At 51.1% G+C, this 11,241-nt stretch overlaps 1 protein-coding gene and 1 non-coding gene across 4 annotated transcripts in view; both read left to right on the top strand.

The window, feature by feature from the left end:
• Nucleotides 1-9,425, top strand: part of ATG16L1 (autophagy related 16 like 1) — a 35,567-nt gene extending 26,142 nt beyond the window's left edge. For all 3 annotated transcript variants that reach the window (XM_006906621.3, XM_006906620.3, XM_015585437.2), the window contains 6 exons: nt 3,471-3,591; nt 3,830-3,935; nt 6,049-6,198; nt 6,338-6,385; nt 7,201-7,302; nt 7,963-9,425. In XM_006906621.3, the coding sequence (XP_006906683.1) occupies nt 3,471-3,591; nt 3,830-3,935; nt 6,049-6,198; nt 6,338-6,385; nt 7,201-7,302; nt 7,963-8,056 (621 nt within the window). In that variant the 3' untranslated portion in view covers nt 8,057-9,425. The remainder of the gene's footprint in view (nt 1-3,470; nt 3,592-3,829; nt 3,936-6,048; nt 6,199-6,337; nt 6,386-7,200; nt 7,303-7,962) is intronic.
• On the top strand, nt 2,731-2,991 carry LOC112475457. Its single transcript, XR_003044732.1, has one exon.
• Nucleotides 9,426-11,241: the final 1,816 nt, after the last annotated feature.

Below are 11,241 nucleotides of genomic sequence, written 5' to 3'. Positions count from 1 at the left end.
GACAGTTCACATCTGTTCAAATGCTTGAACGACTTCTGATGCAGTCTATAGTTCTGCACCCTAGCCATGGAAAAGATGGCCGAGCCTGTTTTCATGGCAGCATTATAAATCCGTCCGTTGGTATGTTGTACTCTACGAAACCTACCGCTTATTAGACATTTAAGACGGAGTTGAACACTTCTGCAAAAGTTAATTTCCCTAAAGGAAAAGGGACTTTTCTTGAGTGGCTTCTATGTGTTAGACCCAGTACTGAAAAACGTTATGTCCGTTACTGCTTTAATCCTCGGGAAACCAGGTGCGGTAGGTAGATGAGGGAACAGAGGCTCAGATAAGCCCCCCAAAAAGCGCCTGAGGTCACACAGTTTAGTAAACAACAATGGAATTGAGGCCTGTGCTCTTTCTGGTAATGGATTGGCCTGGATTATTCTAGATGGAGATAACACAAAATTATTTAATTTGTGAGGAGGGGCATATAGCCTTCCTTATATTTTAAGCCTTTGGAAGAGAAAAGCAGGCAATTGAGTCAGCCAGTGCAGGGTGATTCTTTTTTAATTTTTAGAAAAGTTCTGTACGGGCGGCATCGGCCTTTGGGTCATATGTAAGAATTGGGCCTGGAGGCAGGGTAGGTCTGGAAGGCAGAGGTCATCCTGTTGGAAAACTTTTTCAAGTGAGCTAATTTGCAAAGGGGGCCAACTTTCACTGGACAGGGTGCTTGCTGTGAGGGTGCTCGAGCACCAGCCTCGACCTGTGGGTGCTGACAAGTTGAGGGCTGGTGCCAGGCCCAAGGCCTTCTCTGCTGGACTAGCTGGCTTTGAGCACCTCTGGTCTGCTCACAGCTCTGTCCTGTCCCTTGGTGAACATGTGAAGAGGTCAGGAGACTTTCCTTAAACAGCTTCTTGAACCCAGAGAACCTGCATGAAACTTTTATCAGGGTCCAGGAGGTAAGTGGGCTCCATGTGGTAGGGGACTGTGACTTCCACTTAGCCCTAGTCGACAGAGGATGTTGGAGGACATGAATGGACATCCGTGTTCTAAAACTCAGGTTCCAAGCCCTGGTCGGTATCTCTTAAGCTTTCCTGAAGAGGGAGTGAAAGGGTCATTGTCCGCGGCCTGGCTGCTATCTGAGATGTGACTTGAACTGGGTTAAGGAACCCACCCTGCTCACTTCTCTGACAGTGACATGGAGAAGTAGGTGGTTTTTATTTCAGAAACTTCTCATCCATTCTGCATTTTTCTGGGGTCAGTTGTCTTTCGTTGATTAATGGTAGCCACCTGCATGGGGGTCCTTCGAGGTCCGTCCTGAGACTCGGGAGCCTGAGCCATTTGGGAATTCGGGCTGCTGTGACATCTGAACCTCATCTCTTGTGAGTCCCTGTTTAAAAGAGGAAAATAAAAGCTAACAGTAGTGTTAGAGTTTAATATTAAAGATAAAACACTGCATAGAGAAAAGAATTTTAAGTACATCCGATCCACTTAAAATAAGGACTTTTTAAACGGTAACAGTGAATTCTTGTAGAAGACCCAGTTCCCTAGCATTGAGAGTGTGGAGCTGGAGCTGATCCGCCTCAGGCAGCCCCCTGGGTTTCCAGCAAGAACCAGATTAGCAGAAGTCCAGACTCCTTAAAAGGCGAACTAATGATACCTTATGAGGAGCTGAGAAATAAAAACGTTCCTTTTCTTTATTAATCCAGTAGTTTCATTCCAGGAAATAAGAGGAAGCTATATGCTAAAGTGTAATCTCACCACTAAAGATTATCTAGCTATTAAAATATCTGTAAAGATTCTTTAAGTGGAGGTGCAAAAAGGCAGAGAATTAATGCTGTCAGCTGTGCGGTCCCTGCTAAACCAGTGTGAAGAAAAGATGAGTCTTCCACAGACGACGTTAGAGACCCGGGTGTTCAGAGCCCAATTTAGTGTGACTCCCCACCCCACCCCCGCCCCAAGCCCTTGCATTTCAGCTGCCACCTGAAAAACTGTTTATCCTATATTGTTGAAAGGGCAATAGGTAACATTTTTAGGAATATTTTCACATGAAGTAAATGAAGATATTAATGTGTGCATTTAGAGTACGTAAAAATGAGTGCGTTCACATTTCCCATTTCTGAGCCATGTCTTTGCCTCCCTATGTTTGTGAAATGTGATTTGTAATAAGAAAGAAAACAGTGATGAAATAGTTTTTTACTAAGAATTTCATTTACATCACATGAGAAGTGCTTCCCCAGATTTTCTGTCCCCCGCATGATTTGTACAGGTTGGACGAGTTATGCTGAGTGGAGTCTCTGTCCCTGTGCTGTATTTAACGTAACCTTAGTCGCTGGAGCTTCCTTAGTTTCACCAGCGGGATGGGTGGGAACTTTTCACACTGCTGCAGCTCAGCTGCCCCCGGGCTGGCAGCCGCTGTGAGATGTGGTCCCAGCCTCAGAGAGGTTTTAATGTGGGAGGATGAGTTTAGAATCCATGCAAACTTCTACGTTTTCTGTTTGTAATGAAGTGGAGTTGCTCCAGCGAGCGTAGAGGAAAGATTGGATTCTAAAACTTAAACACTAAAAAGGTAACACTAAACTCTGAGGTCTCATCTTTGGAAATGGGGTTGGAACCTGTAAGTTAGCAGTATATAGTAAGTATAATAGGGTTTTTAAAGGCTTTTTTCTTTTTTTTTTTTTTTTTTTTAATTAAAAAACATCAGTGAATATCTTCTGAGCCTTTGGGGGTTTTTGTGTATAGGAAAGAGGTCGATGATGAGTAGTAAAAGGGCTGAGTCCCCAGGTCCCCTCCCAGATCCTCACCATCCCCGGCAGCCTCGCTCCCATCAGGCTCCAGTAGTGCCATGATGGGCACAAGGACAGCTGACACTCGGTGATGTCTCCAGTCTGTGTTCCCTGGTGAGCCCAGGGAGGACGTGAGGTTGGCATCCAACAGCCAGTCAGGAAGGGGTGTGATTGCTGGGAGTGCTGGGACCTGTGGTTATGATCTGGCTTTCAAGCTGAGACCTCTGATGAAAAACCCCCAGGGGTTTTAATTGTTTGTCTAAAGAGGCCTGATGTTCCCTTCTGTAAATTCTGTCCCAGCGAACCTGTCTGTCCTGACTTTAAATAGGGAACTGACTTCGAGGCGCTGGATAAAATCTAGGCTTTTAAAATTTTGTAATTTGATAAATCCACTTAGAAAAAAGATGAGAGAACAGTACAGGAAGTATCGGTAAGGGAACCTGTCTCAAAAAGGTCCTCCAACTGCCCCCCCTTTTTTTGAGGATGGAGGCACCCGAAGTTTGGACTGGTGATGTTGGGTGGTTTTTTAGTGTTGGGGGGAGGGATTTATTCTGTTCCTCTTCACCTCGCCTCTGCAGCTCCCGTAGACAGGCTTTCCGGGCGGTTAGAGCTGCTCATCCTTCCGGCTGAGCATCCTGAGCAGCTCTGGGCTGCTTGGGGAGGCTGGCGCCCATGCTCACCTGGCTGTGTTTTCTCTCCTAGCACACACTCACGGGCCACAGCGGCAAAGTGCTGTCTGCCAAGTTCCTGCTGGACAACGCGCGCATTGTTTCCGGAAGTCACGACCGGACCCTCAAGCTCTGGGATCTGCGCAGCAAAGTCTGTGAGGACATTCAGTCTCTCCATGTGTGTGTGTGCTTAGACGCTAACCACCTTTCGTGTGACACAGTATGAATTTTAAGTCATTTCACACTCAGAGAGGCGCCAAGGTAGTGGCCGTTAACATGGTCCAGGCTTTGTTTAAATGAGTAGTTTGGGCTACGCGGGGCCCGAGGCAGCGATGTTGTGTGGACAGCCTGGAGGGGCCCCTGCTCGGGTACTGATGTTTGGTTTTCTTTCAGGCATAAAGACAGTGTTTGCAGGATCCAGCTGCAATGACATTGTCTGCACGGAGCAGTGTGTAATGAGTGGACATTTCGACAAGAAAATTCGTTTCTGGGACATCCGGTATAATACCCAAGAGTTGGTGGGGAGGCAGATGAGAGGGTCTCTCCTTGGTAGAGCTGTGGCCATATGTATACGGGTTGTGTTTTTTAAATCCCTGGAAATGACAGAAATGAGCTGCAGTCCACATTTACTTTAACAGTTTGATATTCTTTAGCATGAAGTAGACAGTTGGCGTTCAGCAATCACGAGCATGCGCTGTGTGTTTGCTAGGTGCTTTACTAGCTGCTGGGGAACCAAGATGAACAAGTAGGCAGGTGGAGAGTGTAAATGTAATAGGTGGGCTGGACACACAGTCTGCCCAGTGCCTGACGTGGAGCCCTGCAGCTTCGTCCGAGGGTGTGAGACAATGCCTCAGACACTCTGAGCGCTAAGCAGGCTTCACGTTGCAGAAAAGCCACTGAGAGGCATGGCAGACCAGACCGCAGGGCAGCCAGGTGTGTCCGAAACAGGGCAAAGCGGGTCATAGGCAGATGAGACTAACAGGGTGGGTTGGGATCACATTGCCACGAGCTTTATATGCCATCTGTAGGTGAATTGATCTTACAAACCACTGGGTGTTTAGCGAAGGATTGCTCCATGAGAGCCTGGTAGATTCCGTTGGTGGCAGTTGTAGAGGACATATCGGGGAGCAGGGAAATCAGTAAAGAGTTGCTGAGGATCTGAGCTCACAGCAGTAGAGGCGAGGTCCGGAAGGAGGGAATCCATTTAGGGAGCATTCGGACAGGACTTGTTGAGAGGTCGGATGTGGAGGGTGAGGAAGGGGAAAATTAAAGCCAGACAGAATAAGTGACAGATTTAGGAAGAAGGCCCAGAGAATGTGTTTGGGTAAGTTCATTAGTCTGTGGTTTCTGATAGACGTTTGTAAAAACAGGAGCAGAGGTTCTGAGAGAGGTTGGGAGTCCTCACGGGAGGACGGAGACAGTGTGAGAATGGGTTGCCCAGCACCAGCACGTGAAGCAGGTGAGGACAGCATTCAGGGAGCTGCCCGAGGAGGAGTGGCCAAAAGCGGCAGGAGTGCTGGACAGTCCTGTTGAGGGGCCAGGGTTGAGAGGAAGTGGAGGGGCCGGTCGACAGCAGGAGGAGCCCAAAGGATGAGGCTGGTTTGCTAGGTAGGTGGCGAACTGACTGAGTGACGGGCAGCTGAGGCAGAAGCCCAGTCACTGAGCAGTTGTGGACAGAGTGGGGAGTGACGAGCCAGGGTTCTAGGTGATGCTTAGAAAGGCCTAGCATGAAGCTTGTGGCTCCTAGGCCCAATCTTCAGTTAGCTTTTTTAACCTGAAACATGGAATTTGAGAGTTAGACTGGATGTTCGGAGTCTCCTGGTCCACCCCTGATTTGACAGATGAAGACCCTGAGTCCTAAGGAAGTGGAGTGGCTTGCCTTCAGCCACAGACTTAAAATCACTCGGTTATACTCTTCCTTAGTGACGTGTGAGGTAGGAAGTCATTTCCTTGAAAGCTTACAGCGAAACGACTGCAGACGGGCTGTGTCGCCAAGAGGGCCCTGCGCCGTTTGCTGGTCATGGACCTGGGGGAGGACCACGGCCTCCAAGGGAGAGTCGGGGGAGTAAAGGGAAGAGGGAAGAAGAGGGAGTCACGGAGTGTGGCGACTGCCCTGGAGTCCCAGCTCCACGTCTAGCATCACCAGGGGAGTCGGAGGGCCCTCGAGCTGAGCTTGGAATGGCAGGAGGCCTGTGAGAAACACTCATTTGTCCGTACAAGGCCGCCCAGGCCCACCGAAGTGTGTGTGCCTTTGGTTAGTGGCAGTGATATAATTGAAATACTATTAGTTGGCTGTATCCCCGGTTAGGTTAGCACATGATCAGAAACTCTGATTGGCAATTATTGTATCATTCCAAAAAGGAGTGATAAAATTAATTCCTCCTAAGAGTTGTAGTGGTCAGAACTATTACCATAGACCCTATTGACAGGAAAATGATAGAAGCAGTCACAGGTCGTTTCTGTGGTTGGGAGCACACTCCCTGCTCTTGGCGTTGCGTTCTCATCGAGTTGCCATTTCCACCTTCTCTTCTCCCCGGCACAGCGTTCTGGTGGAAGCGGGGGGCGTTCCGGCATGTCTGTGCCACGTTCTCAGACTTCCGTTACTTCTGTAGATCGGAGACTATCGTCCGAGAGATGGAGCTGTTGGGAAAGATCACTGCCCTGGACTTAAACCCGGAAAGAACCGAACTCCTAAGCTGCTCGCGGGACGACCTGCTGAAAATTATCGATCTCCGAGTAAATGCTGTCAGACAGACGTTTAGGTAACGGAAGACACGCCGGGCTGGGGTTCATTTGAGTTGCCGGTTTTCTGAGGATTTGCGTGAAGACCGGCCCGACCCTGCCCTCAGATCCTGAGATCTGTGAGCGCTCGGGGTGACAGTGCCCTGTTGTCTGTTTCAGCGCGTCTGGGTTCAAGTGCGGCTCCGACTGGACGAGAGTTGTGTTCAGGTTGGTGGCGATGCTCCTTCTGCCCTGTCTCACCCCCCAGCTCAGTTCATCTCAGAGGTTAGAACAAGGGCACTTGCCCATTGGGAAAATGAGCCAGATTTATGCAGCGTCCCAACCTGAGTCCAGGAGGGAACCTGTAAGTTTAGTTCCAGAGGTCACTGTCTCCTTCCTTCCTAGTGTCCTTTTGCGATTATAGGACAGTAAGTGTGTTGTACCAAAATACAGCGTTTGCTGGCTGGCCAGTTCTGGGCACAGCAGCTACCCCTCTCTGCACGTGTTTACATAGGGACTGTTCTAGAGCTCTGAGGGGAGGGTGGGACGGTCCCCTGGAGCAGAGCGGAGCAGGCTCTCGGGAGAAGAGCGGCTTTGCTCCTGGTCCCCCTGCTCCGAGCGTGGCGCGTCTCCCACGCGCTCCCTGGTCGGGTCTGGTACCGCGGCGACAGTTTCCCCTTTCTTTCCTTTTCTGCTGTCACTGAACCGTGTAACCAGGCAGCCATCTGTTAAAAGAAACCCGTAGCCATTTGGGGGTTGACTGGATCTCCCTGTGTACTGTGTTTGAGTCTGAGAGAGAGTTAGGGACTTGTGGCCCCAAGGAGTAACGTGGTGGCACCATTATTCCTTGGGTGGGTGAGGCCAAGATCACAGGGCGAAGCAGCTTTCGTCGGAACGGTTGTGAATGGCGCACCCTGGTTTCTGGGCGTATGGGCACGGTCACACGTTGGACTCATAAAGGACGAATGGTACTCCTTGGGAAGAGGCGCGGATGCTGAAGTGGGGCGGGCGGTTGATGGCCTCTCTTGTCTTCTGCGTTCCAGCCCTGATGGCAGTTACGTGGCGGCAGGCTCGGCTGAGGGCTCCCTCTACGTCTGGAGTGTGCTCTCAGGAAAGGTGGAGAAGGTGCTTTCGAAGCAGCACGGGTAAGATGCGCCCCGTGAGCCCCTCGGGTTGTGAGTGCGTCCTGCGACTTCACCCCAGGGGTCATGTCCTCTTCAGGCAGGGACCCGAGTTGGCCCCACGAGGGCAGTGTCCACTCACGTGCTCTGCTGTGAGCCAGGTTAGCGGAGAGAAGCTGTCGCACAGTACAACAGACGGCAGTGTGCTGGTGGTTTATGTTTCAGAACATTCCATGTAGAGCGAGTGAGTAGTGGCTGTTGGAGAAGGGGTTAGAGAAACGTTCTCTCGTCTTCCCGAGGCTCCTCTTTTTCTTAGCTTTGTTCTGGCCGCCCCAGCCCAGCTGCTAGTTCGAATACAAACCCAGTTTCTCCGTCCCCAGCTCTCTGCCTCAAGAGCAGTGACAATATTTCTGCTCCTCAGTCAGTGGTCCTGAGGCACTTGTCAGAGTCATGTGACGTTACTGTCTTAATTCTCTCAGAGCTGTTCTTTAGGGTACACTTGGTAAGGCCTGACTCCTTCCGTTTTAAAACTGCTTCCGGAAATCGATGCAGGGCTCCTCGGAGCTCACGAGGGCCTGCCCGCGAGTGGGGGCGCGCTGGCAAGGGAAGCCCACCTCCCTGAGCTCCAGGGGCCCGAGCGAAGCTCGCTGGGGTCTCACTGGCCTTCCCACCTCTCTTTTGAAGCTCGCCCGTCAACGCGGTGGCATGGGCCCCCTCTGGCTCCCACGTCGTCAGTGTGGACAAAGGCAGCAGAGCTGTGCTATGGTCAGAGTACTGACGTCACCTCGAGAGCGGAGCCGACGCCGAAGAAGCACCGGGCCCGCAGCTCTGTGCCTGCAGGTGGTGGCGTGTTGGCTGGTGGCGTCAGCCGTGCGGCACGGTGGCCCGCCTTTGAACAGGACTTCTAAGGTCTTGGGCTGAGGTTTCTGACGACACTGAATAAGATGGGGCGCTGTGGTCCCTTAGCAGGCGTTCCGCGTCTTGCCTCAGTTCTGGTGGGAAACTGCTGGCCCTGAGCGTCCCACCCCGGCGGGGAGCACAGGCCACCGGGTGCCTCTCGGGGCGGCAGCGCCAAAACCAGCTGCGCACCTGGGCTTGGTTCTCCCTCTGCTCCTCCGTCCTCCTCCCAAAGTCGGTTCTGGCCTGATGCGTGCCCCGTCAGCTTGGGTCATTTTCCCGGTGAACTCGCTTTAATCTTTAGATCACCAGAAACCAGAGCAAGGTTACCCCGTCCTCAGGTAGCCCAGGGACTCGCTGGTTTCCAGGGAGTCGTGGGACTGCGGTCCCCCGCTCGTTTCGTCTCTCCCTCGAGGCTCCTTCCGATCTCAGCTGATAACGGTTGGGATGCTCTTAGATCTCCTACGCTGCTCTTGGGAAGCAGCTGGTCCTCAGAGCTTGTCTGTCTCTTGGTCAAGCAATCAATCTCAATTTGGTTAAAAAAATATTTTCTTGAGAGGAACTGCAAAAACTTTTTTCCAAGGAAGTGGGTGTGCTGCAGGAGTAGGGAACGTGTTCCTGTCCCCATCTGTCAGTTCCCGGAAAGCGGGCACGTGCCACATTCTTTCCAGGTGCGTTTAAGTGACAGTTGCTGGTGACGGGATTGGAGGGCTGGAATGTATCACTCTGGAGCCAGCTGCTCCAGGTCGCACTGCCCCTGTGCCAAGCCTATGTGCAATACCCCCTTGGAGCTTCAGCGCAGGAAGCCCATTCCAGGAGGCGGGGGTGTCGCCTTCGACTTCAGGAGCTGTGATTGAGGCCGTGGAAAAACTGGCCTGTGACATTTTTTTTTTAAATTTATCTTTCCCATTTTTCCTGTGTATGAAATTTTAGTTCCTTGAGCGAAACACCAATATTTTGATCACTTTAATTTGCACTTTATTTTCTTCCATACTTGCCCTCTGGACAGGGGTGGGCGTGAGTGCTGGGGCCAGGCAAGGGGGGATGTGCACCCCTCCTCTGAGGGGCCTCGGCTCCGGCTCCTTCCTGCCCCGCCCACCCTCCTCTTTCTGTGAGTTGTTCAGAAGACGCAAGTTGAGGGGGGGTTGAAATTCACAGCCAGGCCACATCTTTTATTTATTTAACTGTGTTGCCCAACAGAACTTGATTGTAAATAAAAAAGAAATATTATATACTTTTCAAACTCCGTGTTACTTCGTGGTTCTTTAATTTCCTTTTATCCATAAGGGAGGATAAAAGCTCTTTCCTTGATTTTCTGGTATTTATTCATTTATAAGTTACGGCTGATACTTTCCCGGTTTTTTCCTTATCGTTCATCACCTAAGCCTAAGTTACCAGTGCCTGTAAACATCAACATTCTCCTTTCCCGTCATTTCCAAATCTTAACTGAAACCAGAACAGTCTCCTCGGAACTCCAGCAGCTGTACCTGAGCCCCCAGGGAGGGGTCCTCCTGCTGTCGGCTCCACGTGCAGGGGTACTCCCAGCCCCTGCCCAGGGGCCTGTCCACACGACTGATGACAAACTGCTCATGTCTCCTCTGACGGGGCGTGAATTACCTCACTGAGGAGTGATTTATTCATGGCCACCCTGATATCTAGCAAGCAGCCTTGTGCTGTTAAATTATGATCTCCCAGAATCCCCCAAAAGACCAGGCCCACTACCACACTGTGTTTACTAAGGGGTGGCCAAACATTGCTCAGCCCAGCAGCTCGAGCCAAGAGTCCATCGTGATCGGAAGTCTCAGAGGCCACCAGCATGCTCCAGAAAGCTAAAGGAGCCTTTTGCAAGTCACCTTCCAGGAGGTGAGTCATTCTTAGAGGGGGCTGGAAGTAAGCAGTAGCCGCTGATGATCCCGTTTTCTTTCAACTTGGAAAGGTTTCAGTTTGAGATCCACCCACACTGGAAAGCTCTTCAGATCACCTGACTGCCGCGGTTGAGCTGATGGTGTGGACTGACACTGCGGTGGACTGTGACTTCCGTCCAACTCCTGGTCTTCACCTTCCCATCCGGGACCCTAGCCCAGTGCTGCTGGTTCCATTGGGGTGGGGGAAGGCGGGCATAGGAGTTTTTTAACTTCCCAGATGTTTCCTGGGTGGTTATAGTTAATGTGTTGCCTCATACGTGTGGTCAGCTTTGATCCAGACATTAACATAGCTCAGAAACTGAGAATTGAAAAACATCTTTTTAATCAACTTACATTTCCTAGGTCGTTTCCCAAAATAGTGTAATCAGTCCAGCTGATGCCTTGTTCTCAAAACACAGACTGCGCAGCAGCCTTTCTCCTGCGAGTGCTCTAAAGCCCCTCTGATCTTTCGGATCCCACACAGGAAGTTCTGTGTGGACACAGGTAAACAGAGGAAGCTGCTCTCAGCCAGGAGGGCCCAGCCCAAGCCCCGAGGCAGGTGGGTTGGGAAGTTCCAGGTTGCAGGGTGTACCAAGGTGTGCAGAGCTACCTGGCGGCAGGGCAGGAGAGACCAGAAGAGCGTTCACGATAAAGCAGTGTACACAGACTGTGTGCGAGGCTGCAGAAACCAAGCATTTCTGTTTTTATAAGTTGCCTTAGAGGGAGATAAGGAGCCTTTGGCTCTCAAATTCTGTAAGATCTGAATTGTATCCCATTTCACGAGTATGGGACTATTTCACAGCTAAGCAAGAAGCCGTCCTAGGTGCTGACCCCTCTGAGGTGGGGGGTGGCCCCCACCTCAGATCCAGGGGCTGCTGCCCCTCCAGAGCCCCGTCTGAGGCGTGATGCCTTGGGCCCCCTGTGGGGTGTGGGGAGGGAGAGCTGGCCACGGTAATGCCTTTACTCCACTGCGTGTGTCCCCTATGTTCTGTAATAAGTCCCAGGCACACTAGGAAGCCCAAATTTTCAAGCCATTAAACTGTGGAAATGTTGAGGAAAGGGAAAGATGTTTGCGTTTGCGTATATCCGTAAACACACACAGGATACGTGGTACATGCCAGTAAAAGATCAGACTCTGATCCGGAAAACGCATCTCGCCTGC

This window comes from Pteropus alecto, unplaced genomic scaffold (assembly GCF_000325575.1).
Source record: "Pteropus alecto unplaced genomic scaffold, ASM32557v1 scaffold110, whole genome shotgun sequence".
Taxonomy (NCBI): domain Eukaryota; kingdom Metazoa; phylum Chordata; class Mammalia; order Chiroptera; family Pteropodidae; genus Pteropus; species Pteropus alecto.
This window is presented reverse-complemented; position numbering and strand designations above follow the sequence as displayed.